We start from the raw sequence: 22500 nt of genomic DNA on the forward strand, positions 1-22500 counted from the left end.
AGAAAAGAGGTAAAGAAAACGTCAGAGGGAAATAAAAAGAAAAGTGGATGCGACAGAACGGTGTCTGTGATGATAAAAGCAGATCTGTCAAGACGCTAAACATCCTTTTAGAAATAGATGCAATCTTTTCATCGTGTCCTCAGGGTATGCTTTTTTTTCTTGTTCTGTAGAATCAATTTCCTGTTAATAGAGCAACGTCCATCAGACCTGAGACGCTAAACGTTTTGTCTTAAAAAAAAAAAAAAAAAACGATGTATGATTCATACCAGAGGCGTGAAAACTTTCGCACACTGCATATATATATATATACATATATACGTATATATACATATACGTATATATATACTACATTAGGTCTGAAATCGTAATGTTTAATAATGATACGGTTAATAATTTAATACTTGATTTTATAAGATGACAAAGTTTTTTTATTCAGTTTCCTGTCTGAAGAACGAGCAGAACGTTGAGAATGTTGAGAACGTTGTGCATATTCTGGGGAAGTTCCAGTTACTCTGCAGCTGTAATAATCCTGCATAATAGTAATAATAATAATAATAATGATGATGATGATGATGATGATGATGATAATGATAATAACTAGATTTGTAAAGTTCGTCACAACAAACTTTGATGTTGGCTTTGACGAGGCAAGTATTCGCAAAGGCCGGTGCTTTTTAGAGGCGAGTGGACATAAGGGTCAGTGTTTCTTTTGGAGGCAAGTGGACAGAAAGATAGGGTGCCAAAACATTTGGAGGCAAGTGGAGACGAGCATGTGACGTCATCTGAATACTCCTGAGGACGTTCCTCTCATTGTGCTGACTGTTTTGATATGTCACATGTCCATGTTGCAAACATTTTTTTTGATTTTGCATATTTTAGGGGCGGGGCTGTGGCACAACCGAAAGGCCAGTCGGTACACCAATATAAACCTTTGTTCAGAGTGTCACCCTAAAGGAGCTGGCCGAGTTTGGTGTAGACAGTTTTATAATGGGAGTCTATGGGAAAAAGGCCAATTTGAGACCCGGTACCGGAAGTACCAGTACTCGGATCACTTAGAAAAGTAATAGCAACAAACGTCAGACCAGGTTCTACAACGGATTTGGTGCATGTGGCTCGAAAGACCTAGGCCACATTAAATTTTATACATTTTTGTCTAAGCTGAAATAGGAAAAACGGAATGTTGGCTTCTACAAAGCGACATAATAATAATGATGATGTCTGGATCTGACAAAACAACATGAACGTGTACTTATTTGCTCCAACATAAACAATCCATTAAATTAGCGCAGCCTCTAAATGAGACTCTAATCCAACAATTTTCTGAACCGTTCACCTCATGTAATATTTCCAGACGTTGATCTTTAACCGCATTTTATTGTACGTATATTTTGTCTGTTGCTGTGGATACAGACGTCTGCCGAACGCCTTGAATGTAAATGTGAATGTAAAGCGGATGAAAATGAGTGTCTATACGAAAGAAGCTGCAGAAGCTCGACGTAGTCTGGAGGCTGAAAAGAAACGTTTTTTTTTTTTGAGCAGAAAATCTTGGAACGTTTTGTACGACGTGGACGAGCGTCGTCTATTCTGTTGTGGAGAATCAAAAACGTACTCCATTCAATTCAGTGTTATTTCTATAGCACTTTTAACATTGGACGTTGTCTCAAAGCAGCTTTACAGGACATTAATTGTATTTATCCGTAATGAGCGAACCTGAGGTGACTGTGGCAAGAAAAAACTCCCTTAGATGGTATGAGGAAGAAACGTCGAGACACCAGAGAACCTGATTATAAATGATTATAAACACTCAGAATGGTTTATAAATCATTGTAAATACTGAGAGTGGGATTATAAATCGTTATAAACACTGAGAGTGGGATTATAAATCATTATAAACACTGAGAGTGGGATTATAAATCATTATAAACACTGAGAATGGGATTATAAATCATTATAAACACTGAGAGTGGGATTATAAATAATGTCCTCTCTACAGTTATATACAGTCTTTTGGGGTTGTGTAACCAGCAGCTCTTGAGGAACTCCAGAGTTCATCTGAGTTCCTCATCTGCTTCCTCAGAGCAACACGAACTCAGCCATCCACATTTGTTCATGTTGAGTCACATCACTCTTGGAGTAAAGCACAATCTGCCCTCTTCCACATGCATCACCCACGATTGGTTAGCGTCTATGTGATTGACAAGACAGAGCACTAAGTCCACGCCCTGATTTCCTCTCCAGCTTTCAGCCACGTATAACCGCATCGTCGGCAGATTTCCGACTCGTCTTCACCTGCCAAGAACTTTTAAGTTAATTGATTGAGTTTGGAATTACACTCACTGGCTCTGATCTCTGATTAAAAAAATATATATATATATATATATATATATATATATATATATATATATATATAAATATATATATGAGAAATATATTTCACAGCATCAAGGAAGGTCGTGTTGCGTCTTCTGATATTTTATCATTTACTATCGTTAAAACACACGACTGGGTCGAAGCAGAAACGTTCCTTTTACAGACTAAACTAAATTCCACCTCTGACAGCGATTTAGCATGAAGCAGAACTACAGGATTGTCAGGATGACTCACGGATGCTCGGGAACATCGTGTTATAAACGACGCCTTCAGCTTTTACTCGGTAATGCTTTTGTTTACATTTCATTAAGAACCGGAACGTTCCTAAACTGATGGACGTGTTCGTTTGAAGCGGCTCCAGATTTAAAAAGTTTATTTTTTTAACCCGGATAAAAAGTCACGATGGCGATTCAAGGTCTTATTAAACTATTATTTTATTCATCATTATATTATTATTCATAAATATATCGAATATCAAACCGGCATCATCCTGACCGGGCAGTTACTAAGGATGAATTACTGAATGCTGTAAATGCATCACACGGCGCAGCACACGTTCTTTTATTAATGCATTTATTTTTATTTCCGCATGATGAGTTGCTTATCTGCTCGCTCACACTCACCTGCGTGAAAGTAAAAACCTCGAACATCTCACTGATCTTTTCTTCTTTCTCTTGCTTTCTCCTTTACAATGTCAGAAAGATTCGGCCTTTTTATTATTATTCTTATTAATCTTCTTCTTCTTCTTCTTCTTCTTCTTCTTCTTCTTCTTCTTCTTCTTCTTCTTCTTCTTATTATTATTATTATTATTATTATTAATAAGGTGGCACATTGGCTTAGTGGTTAGCACGCTTCCCTCACACCTCCAGGGTTAGGGGTTCGATTCCCGCCTCCGCCTCGTGTGTGTGGAGTTTGCATGTTCTCCCCGTGCCTCAGGGGTTTCCTCCGGGTACTCCGGTTTCCTCCCCCGGTCCAAAGACATGCATGGTAGGTTGATTGGCATCTCTGGAAAATTGTCCGTAGTGTGTGAGTGTGTGAGTGAATGAGAGTGTGTGTGTGCCCTGTGATGGGTTGGCACTCCGTCCAGGGTGTATCCTGCTTCGATGCCCGATGACGCCTGAGATAGGCACAGGCTCCCCGTGACCCGAGAAGTTCGGATAAGCGGCAGGAAATGAATGAATGAATGAATGATTATTATTATTATTATTATTATTATTATTATTATTATCTTGCTCGCTCATTTTCTACCGCTTATCCGAACTACCTTGGGTATTATAATAATAATAATAATAATAATAATAATAATAATTCATTCATTCATTTTCTACCACTTTATCTGAACTTCTCGGGTCACGGGAGCCTGTGCCTATCTCAGGCGTCATCGGGCATCAAGGCAGGATAAACCCTGGACGGAGTGCCAACCCATCGCAGGGCACACACACTCTCTCATTCACTCACACACTCACACACTACGGACAATTTTCCAGAGATGCCAATTAACCTACCATGCATGTCTTTGGACTGGGGGAGGAAACCGGAGTACCCAGAGGAAACCCCCGAGGCACAGGGAGAACATGCAAACTCCGCACACACAAGGCGGAGGCGGGAATCGAACCCCGACCCTGGAGGTGTGAGGCGAACGTGCTACCCACTAAGCCACCGTGCCCCCATAATAATAATAATAATAATTATTATTATTATTGTTATTATTATTTATCCATGCATCAAGACTCTTTGTTCTCGCACCAAGGTGCTGGAATGAACTTCTGCTTGATGCCAGAACAACTGAGTCACAGATGAAGATCTACCTCTTCCTGAAATACTAGTTTTAAAGAAATAAAAAAAAAAAAAACAACTTTCTGTATTTCCTCCCAACAGAGTTTTAGTCTGATTGTATCTCAGCGAACCTGCGAATATCCATGCATTTATCGCTCGGGACTTCAAAGCACTTTTCCACGTCACTCTGGATTAGGGATTCTGCCAAATGTCATAAATGCGAATGTAAAAGCGATTATTTTTAAGCCGTCCTGTGAGATCCTGACTCAAACCTCTCACACCTTCCCAGCCAGATGTTTGTTAGAACACACACACTTCATGTGGCTCAGAAATAAGATCCTTCTGATCTGTTCCTTCGTGCCTCATCTGCGCTGTCATGAAGCTTTTCTATAGGTACGCTGGTGAACCGACGTTGTTGTGTCTGTGAGTCTGATCTAAAATGCGTCAGGAATCCGATCAAACTCTACAAGTGTCTAGTTTCATTAGAGTTTGATATTAACACCAGCGACATGAGGAAGACGTTCAGTCATCAACACGAGACAAACAGGAGGAAATAATATATTTTGAAGAGTCTTGGAAACATCTGTGTTGCTTTGTTATGTCGTCAAGGAAAGTGTTACACAAGGACACACAAAGTGAAACGAAGTCATAATGAGATTAATGAGATTAATTAATATATAATATGTTTGTGTATTTATATAATAAATACACAAACTTATATAATAAGTTTGTAAGTTTGTGTATTTGTGAAGGTAAAGCTTTGTGAAAGAGAGAAACACACACAAACACATTTGCACACACAAACACACAGACAAACCCAAAGACACACGCACACACAAACACACAAATGCACACACACAAACACATACACAAACACAACCACACACAAACGCACAAATAAACACACACATAAACACACACACACACACACACACACACACACACACACACACACACACACACACACACACACACACACACACACACACATAAACACACATAAACACACACACAAACACACACACACACATAAACACACTCACAAACACACACAAACACACACAAATGCACAAACACATACATAAATGCACAGATGAAAATACCCACACAAATGCAGACAAACACACAAACACACACACAAACGCACAAACAAACACACACACACACACACACACACATACATAAACACACAAACACACACATAAACACACTCACAAACACACACAAATGCACAAACACATACATAAATGCACAGCTGAAAACACCCACACAAATGCAGACAAACACACAAACACACACACAAACGCACAAACAAACATACACAAACACACACACAAACGCACACACGAAAACACCCACACAAATGAAGACAAACACACAAACACACACAAACGCACAAACAAACACACACACAAACACACACACACACACACACACACACACACACACACACAAACACACACACAAACACACAGACAAACCCAAAGACACACGCACACACAAACACACAAATGCACACACACAAACACATACACAAACACAACCACACACAAACGCACAAATAAACACACACATAAACACACACACACACACACACACACACACACACACACATAAACACACATAAACACACACACAAACACACACACACACATAAACACACTCACAAACACACACAAACACACACAAATGCACAAACACATACATAATTGCACAGATGAAAATACCCACACAAATGCAGACAAACACACAAACACACACACAAACGCACAAACAAACACACACACACACACACACACACATACATAAACACACAAACACACACATAAACACACTCACAAACACACACAAATGCACAAACACACACACAAACGCACACACGAAAACACCCACACAAATGAAGACAAACACACAAACACACACAAACGCACAAACAAACACACACACAAACACACACACACACACACACACACACACACACACACACACACACACACACACACACACAGACACACACAAATTCACAAACAAACACATACATAAATGCACAGACGAAAACACCCACACAAGTGCAGACAAACACACAAACACACACATAAATGCACAAACAAACATACACAAACACACACACGCACAGATGCACACACGAAAACTCCCACACAAATGCAGACAAACACACAGACACACACAAACACACACACAGACACTCACACACAAACAGACACACACACTCTTACACACTGATAGCTAATACAATGAGTTTCATACTTTGTGACATAAATAAACGAGGACAAGGTGAAACGAGGCTGTGAGAGAATCTCCTCATCTCTTTTCTTTCATTTGTTTATTTATTTATTTATTTATTTATTTATTTTTACAAGGAATTCTGTAAATATTAAGGACAGATTTAGTCTTTTTCTTTTTTACTCTCCCGACATGCCGATGAATTTCAGTCATTTAACTCCTAAACAGACGAGTGTTGTGTCGGAAATTGTTTAGTCGTCATCTACTTTTCCATCAACAATGTTAAACTTTTATGTGTCCTACTTAAATCCAGGCTTCTTCTCCCACCATTCTGTATCATCTCATGTAGTAAATATTGGTGAATGTTTGACTCTGCTGTGAGACTCGGAGACTCCGACGCAGCTCGTGGCAACAACAATGAAGAGAACAGGACGTTTTAATAGAGACACAACTCATCAGTTTAACATCGTTTCATCAACACTAAACCTTCTCTAATAGCTGACAGAGCTGACGGATGTTTGCTGACGGATGTTTGCTGACGGATGTTTGCCGACGGTTGTTTGCTGATGGATGTTGCTTTGCGACAAACACGTGGATCGTAACGTGACGGGATTTTTTTCAGGACTGATGAAGCTGGTAATGAAAAGTGTACAAGAACTGACTTATAATGACTTAATAAACCGTATGAACTTCAGTGATCGTGGTGTGTGTGTGTGTGTGTGTGTGTGTGTGTGTGTGTGTGTGTGTGTGTGTGTGTGTGTGTGTGTGTGTGTGTGTGTGTGTGTGTGTGTGTGTGTGTGTGTGTGTCTGGTTCCGTTTTGAATGTGGGAAATTGTTCTCCACCCTCCATTGGGAAACACACACGTTAGGAAATGCCTCATCTACACTCTGCTTATCGTGTGTTACATGATTACTTTCACTTCCTTTCGATTCAGGTTTAATTTCATTCTCGGCTGAAATTCGGTTTGTCCTCAGGTTGCATCAAAAGTCCCTTTTTTTAAGCTAAGATGGATTATTTTATAGTAAAGTCAGCGAATCTTCCCACATAAATGATACCCAGGTCTGTCTGAGACGCTTCACATGCCGCGCTTCAACGTGATTTGATTATGTTCATGTCTTATATATATATATATATATATATATATATATATATATATATATATATATATATATATATATATATATATCTGTGTGATTTCTACACAATTTCATTATTTTCACATGATATTTACATGCTGATTTTCTGTGTTTTTCATTCATTCATTCATTCATTCATTCATCTTCTACCGCTTATCCGAACTTCTCGGGTCACGGGGAGCCTGTGCCTATCTCAGGCGTCATCGGGCATCGAGGCAGGATACACCCTGGACGGAGTGCCAACCCATCACAGGGCACACACACACTCTCATTCACTCACACACACACACACACACACACACTACGGACAATTTTCCAGAGATGCCAATCAACCTACCATGCATGTCTTTGGCCCGGGGGAGGAAACCGGAGTACCCGGAGGAAACCCCCGAGGCACAGGGAGAACATGCAAACTCCACACACACAAGGTGGAGGCGGGAATCGAACCCCCGACCCTGGAGGTGTGAGGTGAACGTGCTAACCACTAAACCACCGTGCCCCGCCTCTTCAAGAAATTGTATAATAAAAATAACGATAAATATATATTTGTTCAGCAGCGTCCCTTAGACGTACAAGTGAGTTTAGTGTAAACAGGTCTTTTTTAATCCCTAATACTTAGTGCTAGCATTAATACTTAGTGCTAACCTTAGTTGCCATGCCTAAGATTCTTTTCTTCTCATCACACATTTAAAGACTGATGATCATCACATGATTAGAGATCTTATATCCTTCTTTTTTTAGCTTGAACCAAGCTGGAAATTGTCTTCGTATCTCTCCCAACGACGAGGTGTTTCCACCCACGGAACTGTCGCTCGCTCACCGATGTTTACTTTCGTGTGAAAATACCAGCAGGAAATTCTTCAGAAATACTCAAACCTTCACTTCTGGCACCAACCACCAGCCATCCCATGGTTAAAATAATAGAAATCTAAATTTGTCTTTATCCTGATATCTGTTTAACTTGAACTTTATCTGCAGCTCTTGACCTGAATCTGACACATAGATGGCTGATTAGATACAGTAGCTACATGACCGAGTGTGTGTGCAGGTAGGTGTTCCTAATAAAACGGACAGTCGGTGTTTTTTCCATGAACACAAATGTTGAACGATTCGTTCATTTTCACACGTGTAAGGTTTACAGATTTAAAGTCGTACATACGGTATGATGTTTGCACAGATGCTTAAAAGAGCGATTTTTGTGCTGTTTGAACAGAGATATTTAATCTGTCGTTTGAACTGAGGGTTATATAATCACGTCCCCGTGAGCTCCTCGGCTTACATGCTTATGCACGATGCTAACCACGCTTCGTTGATCGTTTGCATTTTCTCAGGAACTCGATATCCTTCCTGTCAGCAAACAGAAAGTGAGAGTGTGTCTCCATATCCTCCTTCTCCTGAGTTCTGCTGGGTGATGGCCAAAGTTCACTGGATGGAATTCCTGACACACTACACACTCACACACACCCTTCACCCTACACCCCCCACACACACACACTCACTCAAAAAGTGTTTCAGTCACGAAATTCAGCCTTGTGTGATCGTGATCGCAGTAATTTCACATCAGAAGAGAAACTGAAAATGGTTAGAAAAGCAACAGCCGCTGTAAAAATGTAACACGACCGAACTGAGGGGGAAAAAAAAAAGGGTCGTGCCACATTTCAGATTCACGGCATCGCGACACCATCTTGTGGCAGTCGGAACATGATTTAGATGATGAAAACGATTCACGTCTGTTAACGATGAAGCGAATCTTTTTCTGCTCTCTTTCTCATTTAATATAAAGTGTAAAATGTTTCTAAAGAAAAGTGCAGTCTGGTTTACACTTGTACAGGTCTAATCACGTGTACAGGTCTAATCACGTGTACAGGTCTATACACTTGTACAGGTCTAATCACTTGTACAGGTCTAATCACTTGTACAGGTCTATACACTTGTACAGGTCTATACACTTGTACAGGTCTAATCACTTGTACAGGTCTAATCACTTGTTCAGGTCTATACACTTGTACAGGTCTAATCACTTGTACAGGTCTAATCACTTGTACAGGTCTAATCACTTGTACAGGTCTAATCACGTGTACAGGTCTAATCACTTGTACAGGTCTAATCACGTGTACAGGTCTAATCACGTGTACAGGTCTATACACTTGTACAGGTCTAATCACTTGTACAGGTCTAATCACTTGTACAGGTCTATACACTTGTACAGGTCTAATCACTTGTACAGGTCTAATCACTTGTTCAGGTCTATACACTTGTACAGGTCTAATCACTTGTACAGGTCTAATCACTTGTTCAGGTCTAATCACTTGTACAGGTCTAATCACGTGTACAGGTCTAATCACTTGTACAGGTCTAATCACGTGTACAGGTCTAATCACTTGTACAGGTCTAATCACTTGTACAGGTCTAATCACTTGTACAGGTCTAATCACTTGTACAGGTCTAATCACTTGTACAGGTCTAATCATGTGTACAGGTCTAATCACTTGTACAGGTCTAATCACTTGTACAGGTCTAATCACTTGTACAGGTCTAATCACTTGTACAGGTCTATACACTTGTACAGGTCTAATCATGTGTACAGGTCTAATCACTTGTACAGGTCTAATCACTTGTACAGGTCTAATCATGTGTACAGGTCTAATCACTTGTACAGGTCTAATCACTTGTACAGGTCTAATCACTTGTACAGGTCTATACACTTGTACAGGTCTAATCACTTGTACAGGTCTAATCACGTGTACAGGTCTAATCACTTGTACAGGTCTAATCACTTGTACAGGTCTATACACTTGTACAGGTCTATACACTGAAGTTGTGTCTTTTATAATACATTGAATTATTAACATTATTATTGTTGTGTATTTTAGAATGTGAACTCACTATTAATGAATTTATTTGCTACAGTTATTGATAATTAAACATAAAAGTACATAAACCCGCACCGATGTGTCCTGGTTTATTAATGTGAATGTGAATGCAAAAGTTTGTGCACCCTCACACACCTTTTAGGTTCTACAGCTTCTTTATCACTACATAAATATGATATAAGTTAAGGTATGAATAATCTTTGGGAATGTGATGTAAACCCCCCCCCCCCTCTCTCTCTCTCTCACACACACACACACACACACACACACACACACACACACACACAGACACACACACACACACACACACACACACACATCTTTGGAGATCTCCCATTCAAATCCAATGGGTGTGAAAACATTTGCTATGCTTAAAGTATGTGACCATTTTTATGTAGAACCTTACAAGGGTTCCAATTAGAACTAGGAGAACCAGTAGATCCCAGTGAATCGTGCCAAGAACCAACGGTATTAAAAAAATAAACACAACGATAATTCAAACCATGACAGGTTCAGGGAACAAAATAATGACTAATGAGTAATCACCAGGAATTTGTCCTGCACACATACTCATTAAATACATCTATATTTTTATAGAAAATTCTGAGCAACAATTAGAAGTTTCTATTGTATTCATGACTGTAATCAATGCTACACTCTTAGGATACAAGACTTCTTTCAATAATTAAGGGTTCTTCTTAACGTACAAATGCCAACAGAAAAAAAACACTTGCAGGTTTCTACAGAAGCCTTTAAAGGTCCAGGGCTAAAATCATCCAAACGAAGAGCTCGTGTAAATGATGCCACGGGTAAAAAAAAACACAACAACGTTTCAGACAATGACTGTTTACTGTAATTGCTTTTGTGTGATGTCTGTTTACTTCACTGGGATACAGAAAAGAAACCCTTCTTTTTATTCAGCCGAATCTTCAAAAACTCATTATAGTTGATCATATCATGAAGACGTTTTGCAAAATTCATTACCATGCGTTGGAAAGAATTTCAATCTCCTGCTCGGCGTCTGAGCCACACCGTAAGCCTCGGCTCATACGGGGTAATATCAAACCTCCTCATTTCTTTCAGTATCGAGCGACGTGCCTCGGAGAAGCCGTGTTCCCTGAAGCCGAGCGACAGATCAGACTGACTCAAAGGGCATCCCGGCTTTTGTTTACAGGCTGCTCGGACGAGATGTGAGAAGCAAAGCAAAAAAAAGGAAACAGCTTCAAATGATGCGTTCACGTTATTGTGACACACACAGACACAGACACACACACACACACACACACACACACACACTATTGACTGAGTGCAAGCTATTTTTTTTTGTGCAAACATTTACCTCAGTCATAGATCTCCTTAAAAGCATTTCCTTACAGAGTCAGTGAACTGAAAAATACAGTTATAGCAGCACTGAATGCAGGGGCACAGAGGGATGATTCATTTTCTATAACAGCAGCTCTGAGGTTTATATTAAATTCACTCATTCCAAAATATTGTCATTTCTGCAGTAACAGAGATTTGTACAGCAGATACTGCAAATAAACAGATGCATTTGTGTAATTGTTAAAAAGCTGGCGTTTATTTACAAATGCCGGAAGAACATGCGAAGGGTGAGACGTTGTGCAACCGGCGTGATGTACAGTGACTTCGGTTTGGTGGTTCTGTATCAGAAGGGAAGGAAAAAGCAGTTTTATAGAAATTCTGGATATTAATGAGCAAGAAAAACTTCTAGGAAACCATAACATTAACCTGAAGATGATGCCTTCGTAAAGAGAAATGAGTTTTGTGTCGAGGAGGTCAGGAGAAAAATCTGTGAGAATACAGAATCCAGAGAAAGTTCCTCAAGGAGAAAGTCAGAATGTCTTTGAGAAGGAACCTTAAGATTTGGAGGAGGAGCTTAGAGAGAGCACTTTGTATAAACGGAAGGTAGTAAAGGTTTTGAAAAATGTCTGATTTTTAGGTGCAAGTGAATAAAAGTCTTGTGAAGGATAAATGATCCAGGGAAGTGCAACTAGAAGTACGAATGCAGAGCTGATTGCTGGGAATGATTGGAGAATACAATACCTTTAAGGGTACATACAGTACAGTATGTGATCAGAATTCAGGTTGAGACTCTCAGGGCAGGAGACATCAGCAGGAAAGACTCTCAAAAATAAATAAATAAATAAATCACCAAATATCCAACACCCACATTGTTTTCTGAGCACTGCTCAGACGTCCTGGGATGGAAGGAATTTATATTCAACACCAAACGCCTTAAAATTACTGCAGTATTCAGCATCATGGCTCCAATACTACCGACTTACCCGCTGGTGTCTCAAGCTGATTTCACTTGATGGAAAATGAAGACTCCGATAACCAGAATTCTTTCAGGATGCATGACACCAAGTGGAAAGCTGTTGAACAGAAATAGGAGCTTATTAGCAATGAAAATATGCAAGGAATCCGTTCAGTTCAGCGGGATGTGTCGCACCGGGGTCCAAGCTCCACTCCCTGAAGCAGCACTTCTCCTGAACTCAACACTGATTATTATACAAGTGATCAATGATGATGAGATACAGCAGCTTTCAAAACAATCTGGTTTTTAAAGTGCTTATTTGTCATGGACTAAAAGAATCATGTGTATACTGTTAAACTGCACTTGGGCATGTAGGAAAGGACAAAAAGTACAAAAAACGAATGAAGCTTGTTAAGACACTTGTTATTGACTCATGACTTAAAATCTATAAAATCGTTTTTGTGGTTTGTGTGGAATTTAAAGAACCCGAAACAAGTCACCAAATCCAGATCCGTTCTCGATCCCATGATCTCTGAACGAGACTCAAAGCCACGTCACAGAGAAAGACCTTCAGCACCAGAAACACACCTTCAGCAACTTCTATGTACACTTCAAAGCTCTGGAGTTAATACAGGAGTTATAACTCAGCATCTCACACGCATGCAGACATGATATTATATTTTATTTATAAAGTCAGATTATATTTTTTTAATTCCACGATCAGACAACAGCCTGGAAAGATTGTTGTTAGCTTCATTAGCATCATTATCTTCCAGCCATGTGTTTGTGTGTGTGAGATCTTGTTGTCCTGAGAGCTGAACTGTATGATCAGGTTAAACAGATGTAGATGAGTGAGTCATATCTTTTTATCAGGTTATATTTTATGCACTTAAATGGTTCTTTGTCAGAGTGTTTGGTTCGATGAAGGACCTTAACATCTTTGAAATGTTCTTTATAGTTGGAAAATGAATTTAGTAATATACTGAATACTATAAAATATAAATGAATACTAATTTACTGAAAGTTTCTTTGGGGAAAATGGTTCTTCTATGGCATCACTATGAAATCCCTCTTTTGTTTCTTTATATTTAAGAGTAGCAAAAGTTTAAGTCACATGTTAGACCTTAATTTAAAAGGATATTTTTTTATCGAAAGTTTGCATAAACATCTAAAATGTGAGATTACTGAAACTTATTTTTAAGGTTGCTAAAAGTTTCTTGCTTTTTTTAAAAAGCGGCAGCGGCAGATGGCGCTCTATGATCTTACATTGTGTGTGTGTGTGTGTGTGTGTGTGTGTGTGTGTGTGTGTGTGTGTGTGTGTGTGTGTGTGTGTGTGTGTGTGTGTGTGTGTGAGAGAGAGAGAGAGAGAGAGAGAGAGAGAGAGAGAGAGAGAGAGAGAGATTTGTGGGGTTTGTGTGTGATGCGCGGATGAAAGCCTCCGCCGCTGCGCTCTGTAGCTCTGCCTCTGTCGCGGTGGATCCACACTGCGCTCGCATCCCCTCCGTCCCACCGCGGACATCCGGCCAACTGATCCGTCTCCCTCCCTCAACAATGAGAGCAGGATCCTTCCTCTGGTGAATTCAGGGACTCGGAGAGGAGGAGAGGAGAGAATAGGAGCGGATGAGAGGAGAGGAGAGAAGAGGATAGTGCCGTTTCCTTTACTCCACGTCTGGTGAGTGCGCAACATCCATCCTTCTTCTTCTTCTTCTTCTTCTTCTTCTTCTTCTTCTTCTTCTTCTTCTTCTTCTTCTTCTTCTTCTTCTTCTTCTTCTTCTTCTCTCCATCACTTCCAGCTCGCCGTGTTTTATTGTTCATAGGATGCTCTAGAAATCCAGGATGGGCGGAAGTCGGTAGACTACAGGGCTTTCTAGTCTAACTGCACGATGCGTATTTTACCGTGGACGCGTTTTAGTGTGATGTAAATGTTGCAAGTTGTGACTCAGAATTGTTTGGGTTTTTTTTTGGAACAATGCTGGATGCGTTGGAGAGCAGTTTTGGAACAAAATGGGCACGCACATGCAAATTGAGTTCACACACACACACACACACACACACACACACACACACACACACACACACACACACACACACACACACACACACACGCGATAATTCTATTTTATCCGAACAATTTATGCAAGAAAAAGTCACGAGGCTGAGAGGATTTCACATATCCAGAATATTTTATCTTTTGTACTTTTGCTCCCTTAAATTCCTTTCAGCACTTGTATTCGACCTGGGAAGTGCATGTGGAGTCTAATTAATCACCTATCAGTGATCTACATTAACCTATAATTTACTCACTTATAAAAGTTTATACACAAAGATTAAAGGTACAAAAGGTGTCTCAGGAGCTTTGTTTTTAAATTGTGCCACTCTGAATACCTGCGTGTTCGAAAGCTGTGCAGAATTTCTAGTTATTTCCAGGAGCTGAGCAAATATCATTGAGGCACCAAACTGTACCTTGTTGCTGTGGCGAAGTTATCAAGGCTACGTCTTTCATACCGTATGGGGATGTAGTGGCTTGGGTGTTGATTGGAAGGTCATGAGTTTGAATCCCAGGTTCACCAAGCCTTAATTTCTAATCAGTATGAATAAAATAAATGTAAGTTTTTCTGAATAAAGGAGTCTGACAGTTTTACTATAATTTGATGTTTTGCGTCACAAAATTAAAATCTAATCCACTTTGAGGTCAAGACCTATACACAAAGTACAGTTTAGCGCCGTTATTTCTGAGAGCTCTGACCCTTACGTTGTTAGAGAAAGCAGACACACGACCGCAAAAAGAAGCCAAACTGTCAGAAATAAACATAGCAAAATGTACCGTTCCTTAACCGTCGCTGTGGGGTCCTGTTAAAGTGCCCTGCTTTGTGTTTGTTACGTATCATTAAACCTTAAAAATAGTTTAAAGCACTTAACCGGACTTTAACCATTGCTGTAAAAGCTAAACAAAGATACACACTAAAGGTACAAATGATGGAGTTCTATGTCTGTGACAAGGAAAGCTTCTGTTCTGCATCCTTTATATCTGTGAGAACATGACACATGCACGGAGTATCAGCAGAAAATCCACGAATTCTTCAACAAATGCTGCTAAAATATTCAGCGTTCTGTTTGGGTTGTTCATCACCAGTACTCACACACACACACACACACACACACACACACACACACACACACACACACACACACACACACACACACACACACACACATACACAAACTGTAGAAATTTTGATTTTAATTTCCACTCTGTCCACACATAAGTGCGGCGTCAGGTCACGTTTGTTGGCCTGTACTGTAAGTGTCTCCGGACGTCGTTGACTCACAGCGGTGCTTCACACGTGACTCCCATGTTCAATCACCAGCCGTCGTTTTTCTGCAGTGCATTAATATTTAGGAGCGCTGCCTTTTTTCTCACACGGTTGTCGTGTCGAACGTATGAACGTTCACCCTGCAGCTCTTTCAGCTCAAAGAGATTAATCGGTGTTGGTGTCGGTGCTGGAATCGAGTCAATGTTTAATGAGTCACGCTCGGGTGGGAGTTCAGAGGCTGGAGTGAATGACTGTACAGGTCAAAGGTCAGGACGATAATCATCACGATCCTCATAAAATACTTAAACAGATCGTGTGATAACATGTTCCACCTTCCGTAGCGTAAGTTATTGTTTCTATAGTAACAGCCGAACCGGATATAAACGTGGACTCGTGTACCGGATATAAAACACTGCAGGTTGTTTTGTTGAAGGAAAATAATCAACTTCCAGAAACAGTAACTGTGAGATTATACGATTAGAAGGTTTGACCCGCGACGATAAAAAGAAAACAACGCTGTGTTCACGAGCAGAAAACAAACACAAAAAGTGAAAACACAAAAAGTGAATTTGACGTAATCACGAGGTTCGATTCACTCAGTTATCTTGTTTTGTTTGCATTTCTCCGTCACTACTTTCGTATTCGTATCTGATAAAACATCGCACACAGACTGAACTAAGCGTCACACATGATCGCAAAACCGGAACGTTCTTTCCTTTTATGACGTGATTTTAAAATTTCAGGCTGAAAATTTCCTCCAGATTTTCCTCCAAGACAGTTTCTCGCAGGATGCTCTGCTCTCTCGGGTGTTTTTCATCAGATGATTCGGTCAGATTGTGTTTTGGGTAATTGTCACTGGAGCTTCTGGTACGGCAGAGTGAGCTGCCAAAAGGCATTTCTCTTGATTGTCTTCCACGCCATCGCGCTCACTCCGAGATTGTTGTTGTGTGGTTTTTTTCTTATTTTTTTACAAAACAGCATGCTAGGAAATTGCCATGTGTTCGAAGATTAATAGCGGAGAACAGGCGATTTTTTTTTTCCTGAAGCAGTGCTAATATAACAGATGGACTCCATGAATGTTCCTCAAGGTCCCATTTGATGGAATTGGAGAATAATGGACTCCTGGTCCAGGTCATCAGGCATGCACAGAGCTGCTGGATGGAAATAACAAATTCACACCGTTATGTTGTCGAACAGGGCGTCCTTTCTATCGACCGTGACGTTGAGAGAATCTATACAACGTTATACAGCATTTATTTGTTCCTTTACTATTAACCTGAAACACAATTTGAACCTTTTGTAACGCAAAACCGCAGTTTAGTCCTCATTACAGGGCGTGCAAACTTTTGGACTGGAATGGATTTTGGATCACAACTAAGACATTTCTGAATACGCAAATTTACTTTAGGATTTTAAGAAAAAAAAAAACAAGCACAGGTTTCAAATGGCTTTTTTATGCAAATGAGCGATATTTTATGCAAATTGGCATATTTTATGCAAATTAGTATATTTTATGCAAATGAGCTCCTGGTCTGAATCTGCATTCTTTGTAAAGCGGGTTTATGAGGATGTTTATTGTTAAGTGCACTATACACATAAATAACAACTAACACTTTATGATAATTTGAATATAATACAAATTGGAGCGACGCTTTTGTACGAGTACGTTCTCATATTTAAATGAACTGACAAATAAATAAATAAATAAATCATTTACGCCGTGCTGTGTCGCCGTCCCTTCCCCCCATCACCCCCTCTGTCATGCCTGATTAATTTCATCTCAGGTCATGTCACATTTCTAACCACCGGTAATATCTTTGCATCCTGGCCTCCATGTATTGGACAGTTAATTTGACACCGAACGCATGCTCGGGAAATTTATGTTCGGCTACGGAGATGACAGACGACAGGAACGGGTTAGACCGCACCTCGAGGCCGGCGTGAACCCGTTGCCGTCGTGTGCTAACGTTCTTTTTTGATCGTTAGTACCATTTTTTGTGATCTCATTAACTTTGATGAGAAACAAACCTAATCTAATTCAGTTAGTTAGGAAGTCAGAGAGTAAATCCGTTATATTAGCAGCCGTAATTGAGGCTTATACGCTGTATCCAGAACGTTCGCTATATAATCTACTTCACACGTAATTGCTTCTGTAACACGCCTGATTTTCTCAGTGTATTTTCTTTAACAGGCAGGAAACTTTCTCTATCTCTCTCTCTCTCTTTCTATCGCTCTGTCTCTTCTTTCTGAGAGCATAATTACTACTTCAGTACTGTTCTGGTGTTTACCAAGTTTGCTTTGGAGAGTTGGCGTCATGCTATTAGTGTGAAGGCCTTTTGATATGGAAATCATATTCATAGCACATCACTATGACAACATTTCATTTCTTCATGACTTTCCAACCTGCTTTGCCAACACGCAGATGCTTATGCTTTATTTTGCACACTCGAGATGGTGTGTACGGATATACAGGAGTCAGAATCCGATTTTTTTTACCTCATGAACCGACGTGGGTTTCGTCGTGTATACGGTAGATTGATCTAGAACATTTCCGAAAAAAATAATTATTGTTTGGAAAACTGTTTATTTTCTTGTCTTGCTGGCTCTTGTGCTTTGGTCTGATTCACCAGTTTATTTCCTACTTCGGTACTTCATTACACTTCATGGAGAAGAGTCGAGGCTGATCCTGGTCTCCTCTAAGGAAGAGTTGGGGTTGATCCTGGTCTCCTCTAAGGAAGAGTTGGGGTTGATCCTGGTCTCCTCTAAGGAAGAGTTGGGGTTGATCCTGGTCTCCTCTAAGGAAGAGTTGGGGTTGATCCTGGTCTCCTCTAAGGAAGAGTTGGGGTTGATCCTGGTCTCCTCTAAGGAAGAGTTGGGGTTGATCCTGGTCTCCTCTAAGGAAGAGTTGGGGTTGATCCTGGTCTCCTCTAAGGAAGAGTTGGGGTTGATCCTGGTCTCCTCTAAGGAAGAGTTGGGGTTGATCCTGGTCTCCTCTAAGGAAGAGTTGGGGTTGATCCTGGTCTCCTCTAAGGAAGAGTTGGGGTTGATCCTGGTCTCCTCTAAGGAAGAGTTGGGGTTGATCCTGGTCTCCTCTAAGGAAGAGTTGGGGTTGATCCTGGTCTCCTCTAAGAGGAGTCGTGGTTAATCTTGGTTTCCTCTAAGAGGAGTTGGGGTTGATCCTGGTCTCCTCTAGGCAGAGTTGGGGTTGATCCTGGTCTCCTCTAAATGGGGTCATGGTTGATCCTTTTTGCCTCTAAGAGGAGTTGTGGTTGATCCTGGTCTCCTTTAAGAGGAGTCCTGGTTGATCCTGGGCTTCTCTAGGCAGAGTCGTGGTTGATCCTGGTCTCCTCTAGAAGGGTTGTGGCTGATCCCGGTATCTTCTACACAGAGTTGCGGTTGTTCCATATTCCGAAGGAACGTTCACCGTCGGTCCCGAATTCTGCAGAACCCTGATTGATATTGTTTCAGAACATTGCCCAAGAGGTGCTTCAATCCTTACCAATGTTCTCCCCAATTCTTTCATCTAACATGTAGCTCTCACACAACAAGAGCTAATCACGTAACAGGTCAGAATGACTCCAAGTGACTAACGACGTGATTTCCGAGGGCAGTAGGACAAGTTTCTGGCGTCTCTCGGTTCCTTCAAGTCCGGTTCCTCTCAGGGTTTCTTCTGTGTGTTCTTCCTCTCATCAGCGTAGTGCGTGGTTTGTTCATTCGGGATCTAAATGTAGATGAACATTAACAACATCGTTCCTTAGGGAGCTGAATGTGCGTGGAACAACATCTAGCGTTCCAGCACATTAAAAAAAAACTCCCCATTTCACAGTGTAATAAAAGCATAAACCGAGCGACTAATCCCCGTCTGCTGAGTCACGGCTGTCTGTCTGTGTTTACTCGTAGACAGGAGCACGAGGTGAGGAGATATAAAGATGAAAATTAAAGAATAAACAGTATGCTGTGCAAGCAGCCATGTAGGAAATGTACTGATTACAGATGCACTATCCATCATATTGGACATGGACAAATTTTTTTTTTCTTTTCTTTTTTCTCTTTACTTCACTGCACTCTCTCGATTTACTTTCATACACATTTTTATGGATAAAGTGCCAAATAACTCGATCAGAGCTCCCGGGGTTTATGCCATGTGACTAAACCTTGTGCTTTTCCGTCTCCTGAAGAAAACACAGGTACGCTACAGAGAATTTCGTCTCATATCGCAGACCGGAACGCGGTATTTTTAGCGCTGCCTATTTTTAGCGTCGCGGCAAATTCGCTGCCCGACGAGACCTCTACCCATGGGGTCACTGATTGGTTCGTTTCTGTCTGCAGAGGGAAAATGAGGGAAGGGACGTTTTCAGCCGTATTTTAAAAAGTCCCTCAAGGTGTCATTTTAAACAATTAGCCAGTTTGCACCTTGGTAAAGTTCCTGTTATTAGCATTTACTGTACATAACAATGCTTCCAAACACCACACTACCTCATCACCTCATTAGCAAGTCGTATCTGTATTTAAGTTCATTAATCGTTTAGCTAATGCTAGGATATTGTGTAATTAAAACCAATCAATAAACTTCAAACAGCAAGCTGCATGCTGACAGACGATGAACCTGTCAATACGATGCCACTGTTTTCTACTCAAGTCAATTAGAAAGAACGCTCTTTTTTTTTTAATTGTGCGTTTAATAAAGAGAAAGAGAAGAAGCAAGAAGAAAATCTGTGCACTTATATGGACGATCGCTTGCTGTCCCGTTCACAGACGACGTGCCATGCCACATACTTCGCTTAAATGCCACACGATTCTGACAGGAAAAAAAAAACTTGATAAGCTAAATATATCGTATACAGTACATGGAGACTACGTATTTATTCATTGGTTCATCCTCAGTATCTTCATCTTCAGAGGATGGGACACATTACTGTACTTTACATAGCAGCTTAGCTATTAGATATGTAAAGGGTTTAAATGTCTGGGTTAACAAGCTAATTAGTAATTAAGACAAATTATTAGCTCATAGCTTGCATTTCACATTAGCCAGGTATGCGATCAAGCTATTTAACATTAGGATTCTTAGTGAGCTAGCTAGCATTTGGGGCAGTCGCGGCCTAATGGCCTAGTCGTGGTAAAGCTAGCTGCTAGCAAGTTCTCAGCCTTAATTAGTCAGTTATATAACAGCGATGTTTACGTATGTGTTTAATAACGGAAATAAAATCCATGCTTCAACATTACAGATCCAAATACAGTCACTTGATGTAAACGTTTTAGCTATATGACTCGTGTGTATTACCGTATGTAGTAAACGTGTATAGCGGATGTTCGGGGTTCAGTCCGTGTGCTTCAGAAACATATCTTATAAAGAAAGGACCAAAAAAACGAGCCTTGTGCTGTGATGCGTTTAAGAATTTATTATCTCTGCCTCGCCCAGTGCCGAATATCGACTTCCTGAAAAATGCTCATGTCAGAAAACACGAGTGGATTTTCAGGGAAACTCACAGGAAAAGAAGTCAGTGTTTTTTTCATAGTCCCTGTAAGAACTGCAGGAAAAGAAGCAGTCTAAAACGCCACACGACGAGCCGAAACGATCCCGAGCGCGCGCTTCGGATCCGGAAACTCGCCGTGGAGGTCGTGCGAAGCTGGTGGATGTTTTTTTTTACAAGAGATCTCGTGGAGAACATCGGGGGTCACCGTACGAGCATCACAGCACCGACTTCCTACAGCTCGAAACTGTGGCAACGATTAGCACTGCCGTTACCATGACATCGGTCCGTCTGTGATTACAGGGCTCCTCGCTGCGTCTCGCCGGGAGTCGAGGCTGGCCGTCGTCGTGGTGACAACGACAAGGACATAACCGGTGTAAGAAAAGAAGGCCTTGCAGTTTTATCTAGCGATTTTGGAGAAGAAAAAGTTTTTCACACACACACACACACACACACACACACACACACACACACACACACACACACACACACACACACACACACACAGAGCTTTAGCAGTGTTGCAGATGTAATTTTCTGGCTTGTGGATCGAGTGGTGAGGACAGTTAGGTTGATCACATGTCATATCTCTCTCTCACACACACACACACACACACACACACACACACACACACACACACACACACACACACACACACACACAGCTTTAGCAGTAGTGCAGATGTAATTTTCTTGCTTGTGGATTGAGTGGTGAGGACAGTTAGGTTGATCACATGTCATATCTCTCTCTCTCTCTCTCTCTCTCTCTCTCTCTCTCTCTCTCTCTCTCTCTCTCTCTCTCTCACACACACACACACACACACACACACACACACTCACACTCACACACACATGCAAATTGAACATTTCACCACACAGCACTAGATTCCTTCACCCTTCACCAGTCTTATCTGTTTTTATCATGGGAACATTTTCCTAGGAACACACCCAGGAGAGGATACGATCATTTCAGGACACACACACACACACACACACACACACACACACACACACACACACACACACACACAAAC

General features: G+C 40.8%; 1 protein-coding gene and 2 long non-coding RNA genes across 3 annotated transcripts in view; all 3 read left to right on the plus strand.

Moving 5' to 3' along the window:
* Nucleotides 1-7084, plus strand: part of LOC125140201 — a 15313-nt gene extending 8229 nt beyond the window's left edge. The window contains exon 2 of the long non-coding RNA XR_007139441.1: nt 6704-7084. This is a non-coding gene — a long non-coding RNA (uncharacterized LOC125140201). The remainder of the gene's footprint in view (nt 1-6703) is intronic.
* Nucleotides 7085-8555: 1471 nt separating this feature from the next.
* LOC113636853 (metacaspase-1-like) lies at nt 8556-10474 on the plus strand. The gene is made up of 3 exons (XM_047808377.1): nt 8556-8575; nt 9329-10222; nt 10331-10474. Exons 1-3 carry the CDS (start codon nt 8556-8558, stop codon nt 10341-10343), a joined length of 927 nt encoding a protein of 308 aa, XP_047664333.1. The 3' UTR covers nt 10344-10474.
* Nucleotides 10475-13564: 3090 nt separating this feature from the next.
* LOC125140200 overlaps nt 13565-22500 on the plus strand; it is an 86168-nt gene continuing 77232 nt past the window's right edge. The window contains exon 1 of the long non-coding RNA XR_007139440.1: nt 13565-14350. This is a non-coding gene — a long non-coding RNA (uncharacterized LOC125140200). The remainder of the gene's footprint in view (nt 14351-22500) is intronic.

Source organism: Tachysurus fulvidraco, chromosome 25 (genome assembly GCF_022655615.1).
Source record: "Tachysurus fulvidraco isolate hzauxx_2018 chromosome 25, HZAU_PFXX_2.0, whole genome shotgun sequence".
NCBI classification, from domain to species: Eukaryota; Metazoa; Chordata; class Actinopteri; order Siluriformes; family Bagridae; genus Tachysurus; species Tachysurus fulvidraco.

Bases quoted from the DNA above. Each gene is read 5' to 3' on its own strand.
- LOC113636853 (XM_047808377.1), top strand. From the start codon at position 8,556: ATGACCGAGTGTGTGTGCAG. The intron at 8,576-9,328 runs GTAGGTGTTCCT...ATGTTTCTAAAG, and splicing joins ATGACCGAGTGTGTGTGCAG to AAAAGTGCAGTCTGGTTTAC.